Genomic DNA, 20,238 nt, shown 5'->3' on the forward strand with positions numbered 1-20,238 from the left:
TGATTGGAAGGACCAGATTTCCTATGCTTTCTTTTCCTCACCTCGCAACATTTGAGTTCGGGCATCTACTACCCACTCTGTCTCTTTACTATAGTCTAAATGACTCCTCCAAGGATGAGTGACATCAGCCGTCTCTGTGGCCATCCACTCATGGACTCAGCTTCTCAATGGGTACAAGGTCCGACTGGGGTCACCACCCTCCAGGACCACATCCTCCAAGACTTTCTGGCCCTCAATACACAGGTCTCTGCACGTGGATTGAGCCTGATTAACTTCTGGGGGATCAGCAGGACTCCCAAGCAGTGCTCAGGAGGCCGGGGGCCCCACCTGTTACTGTGAGTCCACTGTTCTGGCCATCCAGTGCCAGGGCCTGAGGAGGGGGGCTACTGCTCAGGCCCTGCGGTGCCAGGCATGGCCCGGGTCACTCTGGAGGTGCTCAGGGAAGCCCAGAACTGCACCCCATGGTGCTCAGGGGACCAGGTGATGCATGTGGCAGAAGAAATGAGAGCCCTAACAAACGTGGCAGGAGGAAAGAGAAACACATCCCTGACTGGTTAGAACTCACATTTGGGGGAGACAGAAACTTAAGGTGATCTTTGGGGTGGAGCCTGCCACAGGCCCAGCAGAAAGACCACGACCTTAGTGGGACCATGAGTGAGGTCACGCTGCTCCTGCTTCTGGGAACTTCCTTGCTAGGATATGGAGGAAAATCCTCACCTCCATCGGGTTAGGTTTTGGGCTGAGAAAACCCCGAGTCTGTGCTGACCAATGTGTTTAATAAAGCTTCTTCCTGGGGATTCCCTGGTGCCTCCGTTTCTCCTTAAAGCACCCCACAACGCCTCAGGGACATGAAGTGGGTCAGGTGCATTAGGCAGACCTCTAACTGCTGTATTATCTCCTGGCTTCTGAGTTCAATTTTTTAAAATTCCTGTTTTTTATTTTCTTTCTCTTTTATCCAAAAAATCACTTCCTCAGGATATTCTTTGGAGGGAATAGCCTAGAAGAGACAAATTCCCAGTTAAAGTCAATGAAATTGGGCATGGACACATGTCCTCGGGGACCGGGAGGCCCCCTAGTCCTGTGTTCTCTTGGCTAAGCAGTGAGCAGGACGCGGCACCCGGCGTGGCTGCCAGGACAGGAAGCCGTGGGACCCGAGTCCCTGAAAGCTCGGGAGGCATGGTTTGCATGAATCCTCTCTTCTGAGGAGTTCATGCCATTCCGGCCAGGCTTGAACTCCTATTCGTGACGCTTGAAACAGCAAGTCTGGCTTTTGAATAAGAGAAAAATTATAAAGTCACTGGGGAATGGGGGAACTTTGGACTTTGCAGAAGCACCAACTCATCAGCCAAGACTCACAGGGACGGGGCCGGAGGTGTAGTATAGGGGTTAAAGCACTTGCCATGCATGCGGTTAACCTGGGTTTGATCCAGGCACCCCAGATGGGACTCCCAAACGCCACCAAACTCCACCAAGAATGAACCCTGAGCACTGTTAGGTGTGGCCCAAACCCCTGCCTCCTCCACCCCACCAAGAAGACTCATAGGGAATCCATGTTTAGATACTGCTAGTTCAAGTCACATACATCCTAGCTTCCTGGGTTTATAATCTTTCCAAGTACTAAATATCACATTATGGTTCCTTTTAGGGAAATAGGCTGGAGTGATAGCACAGTGGGTAGGGCATTTGCCTTGCACACGGCCGACCCAGGTTCGATTCCTTCGTCCCTCTTGGAGAGCCTGGCAAGCTACTGAGAGTATACCACCTTCATGGCAGAGCCTGGCAAGCTACCCGTGGGGTATTCGATATGCCAAAAACAGTAACAAGTCTCACAATGGAGATGTTACTGGTGCCCACTAGAGCAAACTGATGAATAACAGGATGACAGTGCTATAGTGCTTTAGGGAAATACTACCACCTTACTCTTTTATCTTTAAAAACGTATTACTCAGACAGAAGAGATAGTTGTGGAGTACGCACTTGGCAAGTATGCAGCTAACCTGGGTTCAATCCCCAGCACGAAACAGGGTTTCCCGGTACCACCAGGAGTGATCTCTGAGTGCTGCCAGGGCTGGCCAAAAACCAAAAACAACCAGAAAAACATTTTAATAAAAAATAGTGTCAGGGCCGGAGAGATAGTACAGCAGGGAGGGCACGTGCCTTGCATACAACTGACACAAGTTCAATCCCCGGCACTCCATATAGAGTGAACCCGCCAGGAGTGGTTACTGAGTGCAGAACCGGGAATAAGTCCTGAGCACCACCAACCAAAACAAAACAAAAACCAAAAAAACACTATAGTACCAGTGGGTCAATCCACATGTCCACCGATCACTGCCACCTGTTACCCCAGCAATGACCCCATTGCTGATGAAGAGGGTGTGATGCTAAGATGCTAAGTGGTGCCTGTGTCGGGGCAAGGAAGGAACCATAACAACACAATCAGTGGTAGGACCCTACTGCAGACTCACTACTTCTCTGACATAGTCTTCAGCTGCAAAATCAGGGCACGAGAGGGCACTGGGAGAAACCTAATCACCACTGGCCACACTTCCTCAATCATGTCTACGTTAGCAGAACCTCCACAGAAGCCCCAATATGTGCCTGGGATGTCTTCCAGGCTGAGGAACACATCCAGATGCCAGAGGGCTGGTTGGACCCCAAACTCTACAGAAAACAGACCCAGGGGCCTGTCCAAACACCCTGATTCTCACCTGACATAATTCCTTCATCCAGCTCTTCATTTGTCTCTGTTATTATAAACTGGTCCTGGTCAGTAGCATGCCCGTGAAGCATCACAGCAAATGACTGAGCCCCAGCAGAAGTCCTGGGGGCCCCTGTGATTGCTATTTGGCGGGGACTTAGGACTAGAGAGAGAAAGAGCTTGGGGGTCTGAGTCTCTAACTGAGGGGGGCTATGCTGACTCTGGGTGGCCTCGGCTAGAGGTGAACTAAATTACTGTGGGCATCTGCAGAGACTTGGGGAATCTTTTAGAGAATCTCTGTCGAGTCTGTAACACCTACACTGTTGGCATCAAGATTATTCTGCTTGTGAAAACACTGCTTTGCATGGTTTTCCATAGGCTACATTAGATTCTCAGTCTCGGGACTCACCGTGTAGCTTAAACTCCCGACTGGACTTGAGTACAAAGGGTCGAGGTGATGGCTCCACTATGAAAAGCAACGAATGTCCACTCACCAGCAACCATCAAACACTGACTCATGTGCTGAGCACCGGGGAGGGGCCAGTGTGTAGCCAGGCTCCAGGCTGGAGTGGTTGGCCCATGCCTGCTCCTTATAGACACATTCACACATACCTGGGTTTGAAGACTACTTCTTCATGGATGCTTTCCCGTCTGCTCTTTGTATGTTCCCGGGATTCCAAGAAAACTGTGAAGACTCACTCAGGGTGCAGCTAAGCCCCGTGGATGCCCCACATGCAGAAGCCAGAAACAGCCATGTGGGCAGCCAGGGCCCCGGGAAGCGCAAGAGAGAAGCTGTCTAGGAATGACAAAATTTCCAACCTCCTTAATACAGAGGCCCCCCCACTCCCCATTTCCTGGACTCAGCACTGAGCGCGTGACCTCAGGGAAGACACACCATTCCCTTCCTGTATCGACCACTGCGGGGGATTAGTAGACATCGACACCTCCCCTCCTTGCATCGTTCTCAGGGCTCCTCTCAGCCGACGCACGGGCCAGCATCCCGGCGTGATTCACGGACAGCAGAGACGCCCCTTCTAAAGAGGGCCTGAAATATCACTGCCGCGCCAGTCAGCCCGCCCGGATGCCTCTGCGTATCGGGGCTGTATTAAAAAGAAATTAACTTAGAGGTCAGGATACGACTTCCTCGTGGGGAGAGAATTATTGCTGTCTCCCTGCACCACCCCTCGAGGCGAGACAGCGCAGGCCTGAGATGAGACTTTCATCAGCCGGCCCGCGGTGCCATCAATCTTTCATTATGTCTGGCCGTGGGAGCCTGCGGATGGGATGTCATTAGGAAGCCCCCCTCCCCCCACCCCCTCTCCACCCCGTACCCCACTGCACTTAGGCTTGGGTAGGGAGGGAAAACAAAGAAGAAAAAGAATGGTGATTTCCAGGCTTGCTTTCAAAGCAACGGCCCCAAGAAATCCCTGTGCCACCCTGGCGCCCCCAGCACCGAACAGCTGGACTGAGAATGGCAGGGATGGGTGCTGGGCGCCCTGAGCACTGTTTGGGAGTCTCCACCCATACTGAGAATGGCAGGGAGGGGTGTTGGGTGCACTGAGCACTGTTTGGGAGTCCCCACCTATACCTGCCAAATTCCAAAGTCATTTGGAAGCTAGATTAAAGAAGTTACAGGGGGCTGGGGTGCTCGTACAGCGGGGAGGGCATTTGCCTTGCACGAAGCCCACCTGGGTTCAATCTCCGGCATCCCATATGGTCCCCCCGAGCACTGCCAGGAGTAATCCCTGAGTGCAGAATCCTGAGTACTGCCGGGTGCAGCCCAAACACACACACACACACACACACACACACACACACAACACACACACACACACACCAGTCAAACAAATAAACAAGAAAGAAATTCCAACAGGCTTTTAGCTCCGATCCTTTAAGGGGGCCCCTATGCTGCTAAGTCCTGGGCCCCTCCGAGGAGGCATCTGGCAGCCCCACCCGGGCCCCGTTCCTCCGTGGCTGTTCACGGAACAAACCCGGCCGACAGGGCTCCGGGCAGGAAGCTCGCCCACAGAGCGGCTCACGCTCAAATGTGCTTTAACGAACCACAAGCTTTGTTTTAGGGGCTACACCCGGCAGTGCTCAGGGCTTCCCCTGGTTCTGTGCTCAGGGATCACCCCTGCAAGGGCTTGCGGGTGCCATGTGGGGTGTTAGGGACTGAGTTCGGGTCAGCGGCATGCAAGGCTGTGTTCTGTCGAGCCCTAGTGAACCCAGATGGCAACACCAGCATCAATGTGTTCAATCAGCGGCAACGCTACAACTGTTTTTGCTTTTTAAGAAAATCAGAATTCTTTCACCAGAGCGTGATTATGAGTAGAGACCCCTCAGGGCTGCTCTAATGAAGATAAATTCTTTCCTAATTAATAGCAGCCAGCAGGATCCTCGTGCACCGGTTAAGGCAGTTGCCTGGCAGTTGCCTGGCATGCAGCTGACCCGGATTCTATTCCTAGAAATCATCTATGATCCCCCGAGCCCTGCCAAGAATGATCCCTGAGCAGCGCTGGGTGTGGCTCAAAAATCAAAAGAAAAAAGTACTTCCCTCTGCAGGTTAAATAGGGCCCCCATGAGAGTTCAAAGGGCCGGAGAATGTGCTTGGCTTGTGGAGGTTCCGAGTTTGATCCCCACTTCCCGGCAACCGGGTGTCCCCCCACTAAGCTCCACTACGTGTGGCCCTGGGGGTCCCCAGCACCACCAGGTCACAGGCCTGAGCTTTGAACTTGCAAGCCTGGTTAGCTGAATGTCACCTGGGTTGGCCCTGGGTACACTGAGTGCTGTTTGGAAGGTCATAGCACTGTATCCCTGTATCACTGTCATCCTGTTGGTCATTGATTTCCTCGAGCAGGTGCCAGTAACGTCTCCATTCGTCCCAACCTGAGATTTTAGCAGCCTCTCCTTACTGCTCTTTCCCAACGATTGGAGGCTCTCTTCAGGGTCAGGGGAATGAGACTGCCATTGTTACTGCATTTGGCATATTGAATATGCCACAGGGAGCTTATCAGGCTCTCTGAGAGGCATATATATATGTATATATATATATGTATATATATATATATATATGTATATATCACTGTATCACTGTTATTCCGTTGCTCATCGATTTGCTTGAGCAGGCACCAGTAACGTCTCCATTGTGAGACTTGTTGTTACTGTTTTTGGCATATCGAATACCCCACGGGTAGCTTGCCAGGCTCTGCCATGCAGGCGAGATACTCTCGGTAGCTTGCCGGGCTCTCCAAGAGGGGCGGAGGAATCAAACCCGGGTCAGCCACGTGCAAGGCAAATGCCCTACCTGCTGTGCTGGAGCGATATGTAAAAATAGTTCTTCATAATGTTGGCCCTGCGCTGCTCATGTATACTGTGTGGCAAACCCCTCTTGTGACAAGGTGTTTCGTCTCTCTCTTTTGAAGTTCTAAAAATTTGCTGAGCACAGTTGGCAGGGCTCAAGGCTTACTCCTGGCTCCAGGCCCAGGGGAACATATGGGGTGCCTGGGACTGAACCCGGGCCAGCTCTGTGCAAGGCAAGCACCCGACCTGCTGTACTTTATCTCTGGCCCATGTAGTTCTGGTTATTCTTAATATCTTATCTCACTGTGCAGTAGACTGTTCCTAAATTTCCAAATGAGTTGATCTTTGCCCAACGGGGTTTGTGTCTCAGGAATAAATTTCTCTGAAGAAGACAGTGAGTATTGAGGGTACCGAAGAGTTTCCTCACCCTCTCTCTTCTAGAACATTCCCAGCTCCATATATCCATCAACATCCTGACTCAAGTTATTTTAAAGTCTGTTGATATTCATAGCGCCTGTTCTTGTCTTGCTGCCCGTGTTCTCTTTTGATTTCTGTGGGAAATGCTGCTTCATCTGGGTCTGGGAGTGGAGTGTGGAAGATCCTAAGTAATACTGGGGTTAACGCGTACATTTGGGGGTGCTCCCCAGAGGTGCTCTGGGAGGCCCATTCCCTGTGGGGTCCATTCCCCACAATTCTGGGTCAACTGGGATAGTGGCTCAATGCAAGGGCCCAAGAATACAGGGATGCAGCCTCTGCACCCTGTACACACACACACACACACACACACACACACACACACACACACACACACACACACACACTGTTCAATGCTCAGAACCACATCAGGTGAATGGTGAATTTCAGGGATCTCCTGGGCTATATTTGGCAGCGGCTCGGAGAGTCAGGTGGTGCTGGGGATGGAACCTGGTCAGACTCATGCCCCTTCTCCCCTGTGTCATCTCTGGATACATTATTACCAGAAAGTGAATAGGTATCAGCCACACCACAGCACCTGTGCCAAGGGGCCTGGCCTTTCCCAAGGGTAGAAGGGGTCCGGGGTTAAGTCTGTCTTGTTTTCGATGGTTCTCAGGGGTCCCGTGCACTGCCAGGGTCTCATGCATGCCAGGCCCCTGCTCCAGTCCCCAGAGTGCTCTCCCGGGTCCTGGGGGCTTCTTGGTTTGGATTTGGGCCAAGCCAGCCATGCTCTGGGCTTACTCCTGCTTCTGCACCCAGGGATCATTCCCTGTGGGACCACTTGCAGCGCCAGGTCTGCTCTGAACTGGGGTCTGCTCTCCCTACTTCTTGCTCCAACCCCTCTTCTTGCTTTTTACCTCAAGGTGTGACCCTCCTATGGGGTACTCTGACCTGGACCCTACTGTGAGTCGGACAGTCCTGGGCCTCCCACTATCTACCCACGTCTCGTGCTCATGGGAATGGGGTGACGGATGAGCAGAGCCTGTCCACTGAGAACAGGGTCTGTGTTGACTCCCACAAGACAAGGAAGGGGTGTGTGTGTGTGTATGTGTGTATATCTGTGTGTGTATGTGTGTATATCTGTGTGTATGTGTGTATATATGTGTTTATCTGTGTATATATGTGTATGTGTGTAAATCTGTGTATGTGTGTGTATATCTGTGTGTGGGGGGGGTTTCCTCTGGTTACAGGTCCCTGTGCTCAGACACCAAGCCGGCTTTGCCCTCACACCTCTATGACAGAGTGAGGAGACAGGAGTTTCCAGTGTACACTGACAGAGGCTAGAGTGGCAGCTGGACTCCCCCACGCCCAGAAGCTTTAGAGCAGAAACGGGCACAAGACCGCAGACTCCCTCACCTGTTGCTTCACCATAGCCGGGATGACACCCATCAGGAGGCTCCCACCCAGGGCCACAGGCCTGTGTCTTTCCCCAGCGCTCTGGGTGCCCCCCCACACACCAGAGAGTGCATCATGACCAGCTTCAGTGGGCTGGTGTGCTTTGAGGGGCCGGGGCCTGAGCCCCAGCATCTCACACACCCTCAGGGCAAGCCATATCCCCGAGCCCGGTTAACTGGGGTGTCTGCACTGTCCAAGGCAGAGTGCGCAGTGGCTGGAGGATCCCTCCCGCCACAGCAGGGAAGACGGCAGGGGGGGGAGTCTGTGGCCGGGCAGCGGGGGGGGGGGGGGGCTCCTGGCACCCGGAGCCACAGGAAGACTAGGTGGGCGGGACATGAACGATGAGCACAAACGAGGATTCACTACTAGCAGTGCTGTGGCCTCGGGTCCTCTCCGGCAGTCTGGAGGCTTGATTTTGTGACCAGGAAGAAGCGTGTGACCGTCACTCATCTGTACCCACCAGCGCAAAGAAAACGGGATTCCATAGTGCTCATTCCCAGAGCTGGCAGCCTCCAAGCACCCACAGTGAGCGGGGACCAACTGTGCCTGTTGTGGCAGGCTGCCCCCCCCCCCACAGGCCAGGCCCCCCGAGACCCTGTCAGCCGAGAGGGTCAGGGGCAGCCCTGCTCAGCCAGGCGCAGAGGCATGGGGCTGGGGGCGGGGCAGTCTTGCCCCTGCGCGTGGCACGGCCCTTTCCACACGGGAGATGTGGGGCAGAACCGTCCGCAGGGGTGTGTTTTGGGGGTGAGAACAAAGGGGAACTGGTGGGTGAAGTTCAAAAGGCCGAACTGGGAGAAGGGGAGCAGCAGTGTGTGGAGGGGGTCTGTCGCACGGCTCCCCGGCCAGGTCACATGACCTGGACCATCAATCACACACCCCACTGCTCAGTGAGAAGTGCTCGTCCAGAGACAGGAGAGTGGTGGGCTCCTGCCTTTTCCCGGAACCCTGCAAAGGAGATGAAGGTTCCCTCCTGTCCTCTGGGACACCCCTTCTTGTCTGCCTCCCACCCCCTTCCCATCCTCTTAAATAAAATCTCTTCTGCATTTGGCCATGGAGTACGGTCTCCTGCTTCCTGCTTGGATGGCCTGGGGACAAGAACTGTGCTGTGTTTGGCTGAAGCCCCAAGGCTCCCAGTGGCCCTCCCTTTCACCCACCGCTGATATCTTACTGCGACAAACAGGAAGCAAAGCACGGGGGAGAGAGTAAGGAGTCTGCCTTGTGTGCAGCCGAGCTCCGACAGCCCATATGGTCCTGAGCGCCACCCCGAGTGATCCCTGAGCACAGAGCCAGGGGTAACCCCTGAGCATCCCTGGGCGTGATGCAGAAATCAAACCAATAAGTGGCCGTGAAGGACAGAGTGTCCAGGAGAGGGGGTCCGTCCTTGTTAGCCTGTGAGAACCGCACAGGAAACAGCAAGCACCATCAGAGGCAGGACTGGAGGGCACAGCGCAAGCGAAAGGAAGAGCTACCCCTGCAGGGGGCATCGCTGTAGCCCAGTCTCCTCCCCAGAGGGAAACAGCTGGCGGGGAGCTCTCGGTGCTAATCAAAACCCCCCAAGAGCCTCATGGAACCCAGAGACCACTCGCAGTACGAGCAGTTCCCCAAACTCCAGGACTCAGTCAAGCACTCTGAATTTCAAGAGACAGTTCTGTGCCCTTCCTGCTGCACATACTTGTTAAAATTCATTTTAACCCACATGGTGAAATCCCCTCAGAGATTCCCATCTTCCACTGCAAGGAGAGTTACAAAAGAGAATGCCAAATGAGCTCTGTTTCTGCAAACAAAATGAAACACTTTTATGTTTTATTCACGCCAAGTGAAAACCTTTGCAGACTTACAAATTGAATTTGCTCTTGTAAATTGCTGTTAGAAAAAGAAAAAAGAACCCAAAGTTAAAAAAATAAAAAAGGGCAGGAATATAAAGGCTCCTTCCAGGGAATGAAAACTCTGCAAAGAGAAATGGAAACTCTTCACTGGTAAACACCTACTTCTTAAAAATCTACTGCATCTCAAAGCAACCCAGTTCCACACCCCCCCACCAGAACAGGAAACATGTTTGGAAAATACACTCTCTCCCCACACTGGGCAATGATCAGCGGGCGGTGGGCTCAAACACAAGGGCAGCCCAGCCCACAACTCAAAATCATCACCACGGCAACACGGCCCCACTGACACTGATATCCCTGCCGATGACAACGACGACAACGTGGTGGGGTCCAGGGCTCGTTACGCTTTCCAGGATGGCAGAACTCAGTCTCAAGAGCAGTTTCTGTGCTCTGTGTCAATGATGGCCTCGATGTGCCCTTTAAGCCCTGGAGGTCAGAGCATCTCTGGAAGGATGCTGTGCTATCTGCTTGTGTGTGTTACCAATCAATAGGATGTCATACTTTTCCTAACGTGGATGACCAGGGAGGGAGCTCAAGGGGAAGAGAGCACATTCCTAGTGATGTGTTCCCTATAACCCCTGACCTTGCCCCTGGCCAACCCCACTACCATTAGGCGAGGGGCCGTGAGCCCCCTGAGCCCTCAAGCACAGCTGGTGTGGCTTCTACGATTAAAAAAAACAAATCTCACTTTATCTGCCGTGTTTCCATCACTGTGCCAATGGCTGCAGTAAACGTGCAAGAGGGAGGGACTTTGGGGCTCAGAACCTGAACCATTTTGTCAACTGGTTTGAATCCTTTTCTTATCCCTGAGCACGTAGCATCAGGTGTCACACTAAGAAGCTGTGGATCTCATCAAGGGAGTCTGTTGTCATGCTGACAACCAGGCAAACCCCTCGGGGTTGAATGGGTGTGTCTCACTGTCTTCACTTGGGCGTCTGTCTGCCAAACCCAGCTGGAGGCCAGGAACCGGGGAGATCAGAAGCTTCTTACTCCCCACCAGCAGGGCTTGACTTTCCTGGGCCACTCTGAGGTATTCAGGGTTTTACTCCTGGCTCTGCAGTTAGGGCTGTCTCCTGAAGGGGCTTGAGAAACCATGGCGGTGCTGGGGACGGAACTCGGGTTTGTTTGGGGGCTTAAACCCCAGCGGTGCTCGGGGGCTACTCCTGGCTCTATGCTTGGGGTTGCTCCCAGCACTGTGCTTGGGAAGAGGGGGAAACACTTGGTTCTGGGATGGAAGTGGGATGGGCTGCATGCAAGAGGAGCACTTTAGCCTCTGTGCCATCTATCCTGCCCTGGGGCTACATATTTTCAGGAACAACCAAATACCATCGGGCACTTTCCTTGTAAAATCAATCAACCCACGGTAATGCACCAACCTCAGTGTCCCGTCACCACAGAGCAAAAGAGCGACAGATGTGCATGAATAATGAGGACGCGCATCCCCCCAGAACAGCTGGCCCAGCTGTTGCACTCATCATTCTGTAACTCAAAAATACAACTCTGCTTCCCGAAAAGGCTGTCCAATCAGCAGGCAGGACAAAGCTGCCCAATCAGCAGCCTGGACCAGGCCTGTCCAATCAGAAGTCAGGACCAGGCCTGTCCAATCAGCAGTCAGGACAAATACTGTAGGTTTCCCAGGCCAGGTTCCACTAGCAAAAAAGGCTTGTTCTTTTCTTGATTTTTTTTCTTTTTGGGTCACACCCAGCAATGCTCAGGGGTTACTCCTGGCCCTGCACTCAGGAATTACTCCTGGCGGTGCTCGGGGGACTATATGGGATGCTGGGAATCAAACCCGGGTGGGAGGCGTGCAAGGCAAACGCCCTACCTGCTGTGCTATCACTCCAGCCTCAGGCCTGTGTTTCTTGACTGCTAAACGCTGGACCACTTTTCTTTCTGACTTCTGACTTGAAATCGAATCAAAATACTACCTATCTGCCAATGCCCAGCTGTGGTGGACAAAGGTTGGGGTAAATCAAGGCAGAGCCCGCAGAGCGGAGTGGGGTTCTCACACTTTTCCTTTCTATGGAATCCTGGAGAGCTTTGGGAACTTGCTGCTGTCTTTCTAATATTTTTAGCAGCGGGGCTGCGGGCCAGATCATAGCCATGCCGGGGATCATCAGAATCAGCGCTGGGGGAGGAGAGGAACTAGGTCGTTGTAGTTTTCTTTCTAGTTTTGCAGCTGCACCCGGCAGTGTCCAGGGGTGAACCCTAGCGGTGCTTGGGGGTTCACACCAGGTTCAGTGGCAGGCTCAGCCAGTCCTGCTCTCTCCCCGCCACGATTTCTCAGTTTCTTCAGGTGATTCCTACACGCAGTAAGGAATGCTCAGAGGGCCATGCCACAAAATTCCAGGGCAATCACGTCTCTAGAATTTCAAATACACTCTTGGTCTTTTCTAGGTAAGCAGTAAAGAATCACCCATCACCCCCTCACTTCCTCAGCTGGGTTTTTCTGACTCCATTTGGGGTTATATAACTGATTGAGGGTGGGTGGCTGGGGAAAATCTGTCAATTAGTACACAACGACCAAGAACTATTTCAAAATCAAGCACATACAGAATCTAAGGTGTCCCTGATATTCGCCTTGAGCTGATTATTTCTCAGTGAAAAGGGGTCTCGAGTGCAAAAAGCTGGAGATGCTCGAAGCTGATCAACCCTAAATCAGGATCACCGAGGAGATCGCCAGGTGTCCTGAGCCGCCCAGGTGAACTTCAATTTAACTGCATGCATCAGAGTCTAACTACTTACCAAGGTGCCCAGGAGCACTGCCCTAAGACGAAAATCAGGACTTGCTGACTTTCAGCGCGTCCTGGTTTTCATCTTCCGAGCCAAGACCTTTTGCTCGCATCCAAGAAGTACTTGCTACAAATACCAGATTCTCAGTAGAACTTAAAAAGCAAATTCCACATCAAATGGAATTTGGATGCGACCAGATCTTTCTTTTAAGCGCTCCAAACCTTCAGCTGATCCCAAGCCCCAGCAGTTCTTCCTGACCACCACAAGGTAACCAGCCACAGTGTGTGACGCAACGCAAGGCCTGTGCGGGACGTGTGCTTTTCACGGCCCGAACACCAGTGTCTTCCCCGGGCCCACAGCGGAAAACGGTACTCAGGGGGAGAAGTCAGTGTGGCCAACGTCTGCAGCCACCAGACTCTGCAGGGGAGAGCGGGGGGAGGGGCACAGACAGGGCCTGGGAGGGCAGCCCCAGAGGCGAGCAGAAGGGGCGGGAGTGCAGGAACCAGGGGGAGGCAGGGCACTGGGCGGCGGGCACTCACCGGCCGTTGTCGCGGCCCACGCCCCACACGCGGATGCTCACGATGGGCTGGGAGTGCAGCACCGAGCGGTCCATGGGGTCCACCAGGCTCAGCATGTCGTTCTCCAGGATGAGGTACATGTCCTTGCCCTGCGACACAGGGGAGGGAAGTTAGCCTCCTGGGGGTTCTCGCCCAGTAGGGATGGGGGGGCGGGCAGGGGGCACTGGCAGTGCCATTCTGGGGGCAGCAATTTGTTTCCAGAGAGAGGAAACATCTCCAGATCGTCATACATATGTGTGTGCATATGCAAATATATACATACATATAAATACATACACGTATATAAACACACAGGAACATATACACATAAATAAAAATATGCATACACATATATACAATCATACACATATATACACATAGATACACACATAGATGCACATATATACAAATATATACATATATAGATATGCACACACAGAAATACATAGGTATATACACACAAATATACACATAACCATAATACACACAAATATGCTCATATACACATATGTATATGTAAGCACACATGTAAATAAACAAACACATAGTATATACACATACACAATACACAAACACAAATATATACATACACATATATGCACCTATATACAAACACACACGTATGGATATGCACATATGCACATTCACACATACACACATAGATACACACACATACACATACACACAATTATACATACATACACATGCACATATAGCACACACATATACTTTAGTTTTACTTTAGTTGGGCTAGCCTCTGTGATGCTCAGGGCTCACTCCTGAGGGACCGGGGGACCATATGGGATGCTGGGGATCAAACCTGGGTCAGCCGTGTGCAAAGCAAGCGCCCGACCTGCTAGACTATGGCTCCAGCCCAATTCTAGATCTTCCCTGCCCCTCCCAGCCTCCACTCCTCTCTGCCGCCAGAGCCCCAGCTCTCCCCCTGGCTGTTGTTTTGGAGCTATTGACATCGACGAGTCTAAGGGAGGAAAGGCCGTGTGGCGGGGTCTGGCCTCTCACTCGCTGCATTCCTAGTGCCCCCTAATCTCTGACCCCCATTCCTTCCTCGCTGGCCAGCCCCTCCCGGCCTGTCTGCTCGTCTGAGCCCCCCTGCTATCCTGTAATCTGCGCTTTCCCACTCTCGCCCCCCTCTCCGAGTGGTCTGGCCTGCGGGGGCACAGCTCTGCGGTGACTCTGGACACAGCCCAACAGCTACCCGGGGCCGGGGTGGGGGACGACCAAGAGCCGAGCAGGAGCTTTGCACTGCACGAGGCCCAGCCAGCTTCAATCCCGGTGCCCTACAGTCCACCAGCACTGCTGGGGGCAGGCTTGAGCACCGAGCCAGCCGTCGCCCCTGAGCACTGCCGGTGGGCGTCCGAGATGAAAGGAGGAAAGCGCTAACGTGCCTGGGGCGGGCCACATCTCCACTTCTTTTCCTGTGGGCTGTGCTGGGCACTGAGTCCAGAGCCGCGCACACACGAGGCCAGTGCTCCATTGCTGAGCTCCGGCCGCGAGGGGCGTGGTCCAGGAGCCCCTGGCTGCAGTGGGGCTGTGCTGTCAGGCACGGCCCCCTTCACCACACGCCCTTCCAGCACTCCTCGATCCCCCGACCCTCCGCTCTCTTCCCAGAAGATCCCACCCCGACCCTCCTGCCCATCATCCCCAGGCACCGGCCTCCAGCCCTTAGCTTGGCATCTCAAGGGGGCGGACAGTGTCAACTCCCCACGTCCTGTGGGACGAGGGGCGTATACGTGTTCTGCATCCCCTTTGTGGGGGGCAATCGGAAGAGTCTCTGAGCTCAGTCTGGGTCCGCCCCAACGGTGGGAATGAATCCCACTTCTAAAGCTTTGTGAGGGAGTGCTTTTTCTGCACCTGGCAAAGTGGAAATCCTGCAGGAGGATGATGACATCAGAGGCCAACCAAGTGCCCGTGGCTTAGGAGGACAAAGGGTGGGCCTGGACTCCCCTCTCTGCCAGGCCCGAGAGGTCCGTACTGGCCTTGCATGGGTGTGGCTGTTTCCCCAGATGCCCACTTTCGCCTGCAAGTCCAGGGCACTGTGAGCCAAGAGCCCACCTGTGCATCCCCAGAGACTCGGGGAGTCATGAGACTTGGACCCCTGCCCCCACATCCAGGCTCTCAGGCCTCCTGGGGATCTGGCAATGTTAAGAAGTTAGGGCAGGGTGGGGGAAGCTGGAGCGATTGCACAGTGGGTAGGGCGTTTGCCTTGCATGCGGCTAACCCGGGTTCGATTCCCAGCATCCCATATGGTCCCCCAAGCACCGCCAGGAGTAATTCCTGAGTGCTGAGCCAGGAGTAACCCCTGAGCATCACTGAGTGTGACCCAAAAAGCAAAAAAAAAAGAGGCCAGTGGGGAGTCCCACCCTACAGCCCCTGTCGTGATGGGGCCCCGGCCCTCACCACACCCCCCGTCAGGCACCGCCTCTTCCCGAGTCCCGGGGGCCCAGGAAGCCCGGGGCACGACACCGCCCACGGGGAGGCCCCGCACGGCTCACTCACCTCTCCCCAGATGCCGACTGTGTCCCGGATGTCGTTCTTGCAGTAGGACAGCTGTCGGATGCAGTTGTTGACAGCGACGCTGCTTTTCCCGGGGGCCAGGTCGTCCTCGGCCATCTCCACCCATCCCAGGGAGCGCACAGCGAAACACTGCAAGACAGCGGCAGGCAGGGCTCGGTCACGGCCTGGAGGCCCAGAAGGCCCCGCTCCCAGACCCGCTCCCAGACCCGCTCCCGGACCCTGCTTCAAGCGGGATCCTTGGCTTTCTGCCGCGCGGTGCTGGGATCACACCCAGCCGCACTGCGTCATCCCTGGCCCCGAGCCTCGACTGGGGCTTGGTGGTGAGTTGCCCACTGGGCTACTGGGCCCTCTGCTGCTGCTGGAAAACTAACTGTGACCATCTCTGGCTGGAAGGAAACAGTGACCAAGCTCCACCCAAAACACCATCTCAGTTCAGGTACTTTTCTTGGAAGAGACCAGAAACAGAACGACAGGGCAAAGAAGCTTAAGCTTTTTTAAGGTCCCGTTACTTGTATAAGGCAGTTTCTTCCTTCCACCTTTTTTTGGTGGGGGGGAGATGGGGGGTTGGGGGGGCACACCCAGAGGTGCTCAGGAGTTCCTCCTAGCTCGGAGCTCAGGAATCACTCCTGGTGGGGCTACAGGGGCCATATGTGATGCTGGGGATCGAACCTGGGTTCGGCTGTGTGCAAGGCAGGGGGTTATCACTCCTGCCCTAAAGCGGTTTCTTTATTCATAGCAAGAAATACAGCCCTGGAGGAGGGGAAGAGAGGGGAGAGGGAGAGAGACAGGGATGGGGGGGGGAGGGAGGGGGAGAGAGGTGAGGGATGTGTACAGGGGCAAGGCGTTTGCTGTGCATGCAGCTGACCCCCAGCACCACATACGGTTCTCTGAGCACTGTGAAGAGTAAGCTCTGAGAGAGCGGCTGGGCATGTCCTGCCTGGGCCCCACAAACAAAGGGGAGGAAATGCAACTCTCAGAGGCCTGGTGCTTGTTACGCACCTAGAAGGACACAGTAAGTCCATGGAGGTGGTCAGGGCAAGAGCTGGCAGAGTGCAGGAACATTCAGCTTTCTGTTTGTTGTTTTGGCAAAAGCATCCCCCCCGCCCTACCCCCAACCCTCTTATTCCCAAAGGTGGGTTGGAATAATACTTCAGTCTAGTCCCTTCAGTCAAAATTCTAGTGAATTCTACTGAATGGAGGTTGAGACGCAGACCGAGACAAGAATGTGTGGAGGCAGCATCACGAGCGTCGGAAGTGATTAGCATAGAATGTTCTAGTACCACTGAACCCTGAGAAACCAAGGATAGTGTGGGATGGCCTTAAAAATGAGAAGACAGAAACACATTTTTCTGACTATCTCTAACTGCTTACTGAAAATCCTCACCAACTATGAATACTCAACATAATTTATTACCTAGAAGGAAGACGGAAAAATACTAGCTGCTCTTGTCCCTTGTGACAGAGAACACAGGCATTTCCAACGAAACATGCTCCCTCGAAATTAAGGGCATCTCTGCTAAGAAACGGAAATCACTCAGCACGGGCACCCTACATTAAAAACATTGTTCTGAGGGGGTGGGGATATGGCTCAAAGTACGTATTTTGCAAGTGGTAGAGATGGGGTTCAAATTCCCTACCCAATTGCCCCTTACCTGCAGAGGGTGCTGTCTGGTGCTGCCCCCGTGTGGCCGGGAGGGTCTATAACCACTAACAACACCACCAGAACCAACACCATTTTTCATCAAGTATGAGAAATAATGAGGCTTGTCAGCATAATCGGCCGGGGAATAAACAATCATTTCAAAGCACGGGAAGAGCTCAAAATACTTAATTAAGATATTCCATCAACCTGCCTTTCAAAATGCTTTTGTAATTTTCAGAAACGTCATCAATGCTTGCACTTGACTGAGACTCATTCTTCAATGGTTCTTAAGCAAACAGGTGATGCGGACACAGCTCAGGGACCCCACCATCGGCTGAGTCCACAGTCAAGTCCTGACTGTCATCTGGCAGATGGGCACTCTGGCCAGGTCTGTTTCTTCATCAGTACAATGGACATTTTTGTGGGGGCTAAATGAGACAGGTCAAGTGCTAAGAGCTTAGTACCTGGCATATCATAAGAGATCAGGAAACATTTATCATTACTATTGATTTTAACTGCTATATGTGCCTTTTTTTTTTTTTTTTGCTTTTTGGGTCACACCCAGCGATGCACAGGGGTCACTTCTGGCTCTGCACTCAGGAACCACCCCTGGCGGTGCTAAGGGGACCATAAGGGATGCTGGGAATCGAACCCGGGTCGCCTGCATGCAAGGCAAATCCCCTACCTGCTGTGCTATATCGCTCTAGCCCCCATGTGTGCCTTTTAAAGATTTCCCTAGTTTAAAAGATTTCAGACAAAACTAGCACATAGAGTAGATGTGATAGATCAGGGTTTCTTAGTTGCTTGTTACGTTCCTAGAAATACACAGTAAGTCCATGGAGGTGGTCATGGGCCACACCTAATTCTCGGACCACACCTAGAGGTGCTCAGGGCTCAGTCCTTACGTTTCTTGGGGGTTCGATGCCATGCTAGGGGCAAACCAGGTAAGCTGCATGCAAGGCAAGTGTGTTAATTCCTGCATTTCTGTTTTTTTGTTTGTAGGCCACACCTGGCAATGCTCAGGGGTTCCTCCTGGCTCTGCACTCAGGAATCACTCCTGACGGTGCTCAGAGGACCATATGAGATGCTGAGGATCAAGCCAGGGCTGGCGATATGCAAGGCAAAGGCCCTCCCCCTGCGCTCCGGCTCTTCTGACCAGTTCCCCTCGGACACACATGGCTCGAACCAGAATGTACAGTTGTCAGCTCCCGCCCTTTTCTACACCCGGACCCTGTTTGCTCCTACAGTGGCGGAGGAAGAAGCCTCACGCAGTCCCAATCGAAGGCTGCTTGGGAACGGGGAACCAGCAGCGGTGGTGGGGCGCCATCTGATTTAGGCTGTGCAGAGGGTCACGTGTGCGGGGCTGCCCCTGGGGCGGGTGTGGGGCTTCCCTCACTCCCCAGCTGGAGCCGCACCTGCTCGGTGCTGGCCTGGAGCGCCCCGCGCCTGACCACTGGCTTCCCTCACTGGGATGGCGCCTGCATCAGCACCGCCCACGCGCGCTGGACGCTGGATTCTGGGCTCTGTGGACAACGGGATGCATGGTGTCAAGGCTCTTACTGCTCAGGCCAAGAAGGGTTTTAGGAGATCTGTACTTGAAATCTTCTAATGATTATATAACAAACGTAGATCTACATATAGGCAGATGGGAATTATGTGTGGAAAATGTATATACCATCTCAGATATTTTCTTTGAAAGACCTATTCTGACTTTGGTACATCTACGCAATAGAATACTATGCAGCTGTTAGGAGAGATAAAGTCACGAAATTTGCTTACAAGTGGATGGACATGGAGCATATCATGCTAAGTGAAATGAGTCAGAAAGAGAGGGACAGACATAGAATGACTACACTCATTTGTGGAGTATAAAATACCATCACATGAGACTGACACCCAAGGACAGTAGACACAAGGGCCAAGAAGATTGCTCCATAGTTGGAAGCCTGCTTCATGAAGGCGGCGGGGGGGGGGGGGGAGGCAGCTGGAATAGAGAAAGGACCACTAAGAAAATGATGGTTGGAGGGGTTGGTTGGGATAGATGTATGCTGAAAGTAGACAAAGGACCAAACGTGATAGCCTCTCAGTATCTGTATTGCAAACCATAATGTCCCAAAGCAGAGAGAGTATGGGGGAAACTGTCTGCCATGGAGACAGGGGGAGGGTGGGAAAGGGGGGGGATTCTGGGGACATTGGTGGTGGGGAATGTGCACTGGTGGAGGGATGCGTGTTTGGTCATTGTGTGACTGTAACCCAAACATGAAAGCTTTTAACTATCTCACAGTAATTCAAGAAATTTTTTTAAAAAAGTCTCATTCTGGGCCTAGGAGACAGCTTCAGATTGTTGCACCCCTGCCTAGCGTGTGTGAGACCCCGAGTTCAATCCCCAACACCGCAGGACCTGAACTTTGCAGAGGCAGTTCCATTCCTAGTGCCGTGAAGTCTGGGGAAAGGGAGGGCTGGGTCCATTTTTAAAGATCGCCGGGAATTCAGGGCCAGGAGCACATTGGGAGAGAGCATTCCCTGAACTGGACGGGGTGTTTCCAAGCCAGGCAGGGAAGGCCCACGGGTGGGCTGTAAGACGAGCTACCTGCACTGTCACTGCAAGGCCATCGCCTGTTCTCAGGGACAGGGTACCCACCAGAGGGCGACATCGTCTGTCCCACTGCAGGAATCTCCATGCAGCAAAGCAAATACCTCTGCAAATACCACGCCGGTCCCCGCCCTCAGGTCACTGCCCTGCTTTCACACAGGCTGACCAGTAAAATGTGTGCATGTGTGCATGTGTATGTGTGTCAGGTAGTTAGGTATGTGTATTTAGGCCCTGAATATCATAGGATGGTGTGTGCGTGTGTCTTGTGTGTGTGCGCGCGTGTGCATGTATGTATATGTGTTTTAGACCCTGCTATCACAGGATGGTATATGTGTATGGGTATATATGTGTGTGTACATGTGATTATTTGGACCCTGATATCACAGTATATATATGTATATGGGTGTTTGTATGTGTATTTA

General features: G+C 53.0%; 1 protein-coding gene across 6 annotated transcripts in view; it reads right to left on the reverse strand.

The window, feature by feature from the left end:
- APBB2 (amyloid beta precursor protein binding family B member 2) overlaps positions 1-20,238 on the reverse strand; it is a 359,038-nt gene that overhangs the window by 59,298 nt on the left and 279,502 nt on the right. For all 6 annotated transcript variants that reach the window (XM_055138249.1, XM_055138252.1, XM_055138253.1 and 3 more), the window contains 2 exons: positions 15,564-15,710; positions 13,029-13,156 (listed from right to left, as the gene is read on the reverse strand). In XM_055138249.1, the coding sequence (XP_054994224.1) occupies positions 13,029-13,156; positions 15,564-15,710 (275 nt within the window). The remainder of the gene's footprint in view (positions 1-13,028; positions 13,157-15,563; positions 15,711-20,238) is intronic.

Source organism: Sorex araneus, chromosome 5 (assembly GCF_027595985.1).
Source record: "Sorex araneus isolate mSorAra2 chromosome 5, mSorAra2.pri, whole genome shotgun sequence".
Classification (NCBI taxonomy): Eukaryota; Metazoa; Chordata; class Mammalia; order Eulipotyphla; family Soricidae; genus Sorex; species Sorex araneus.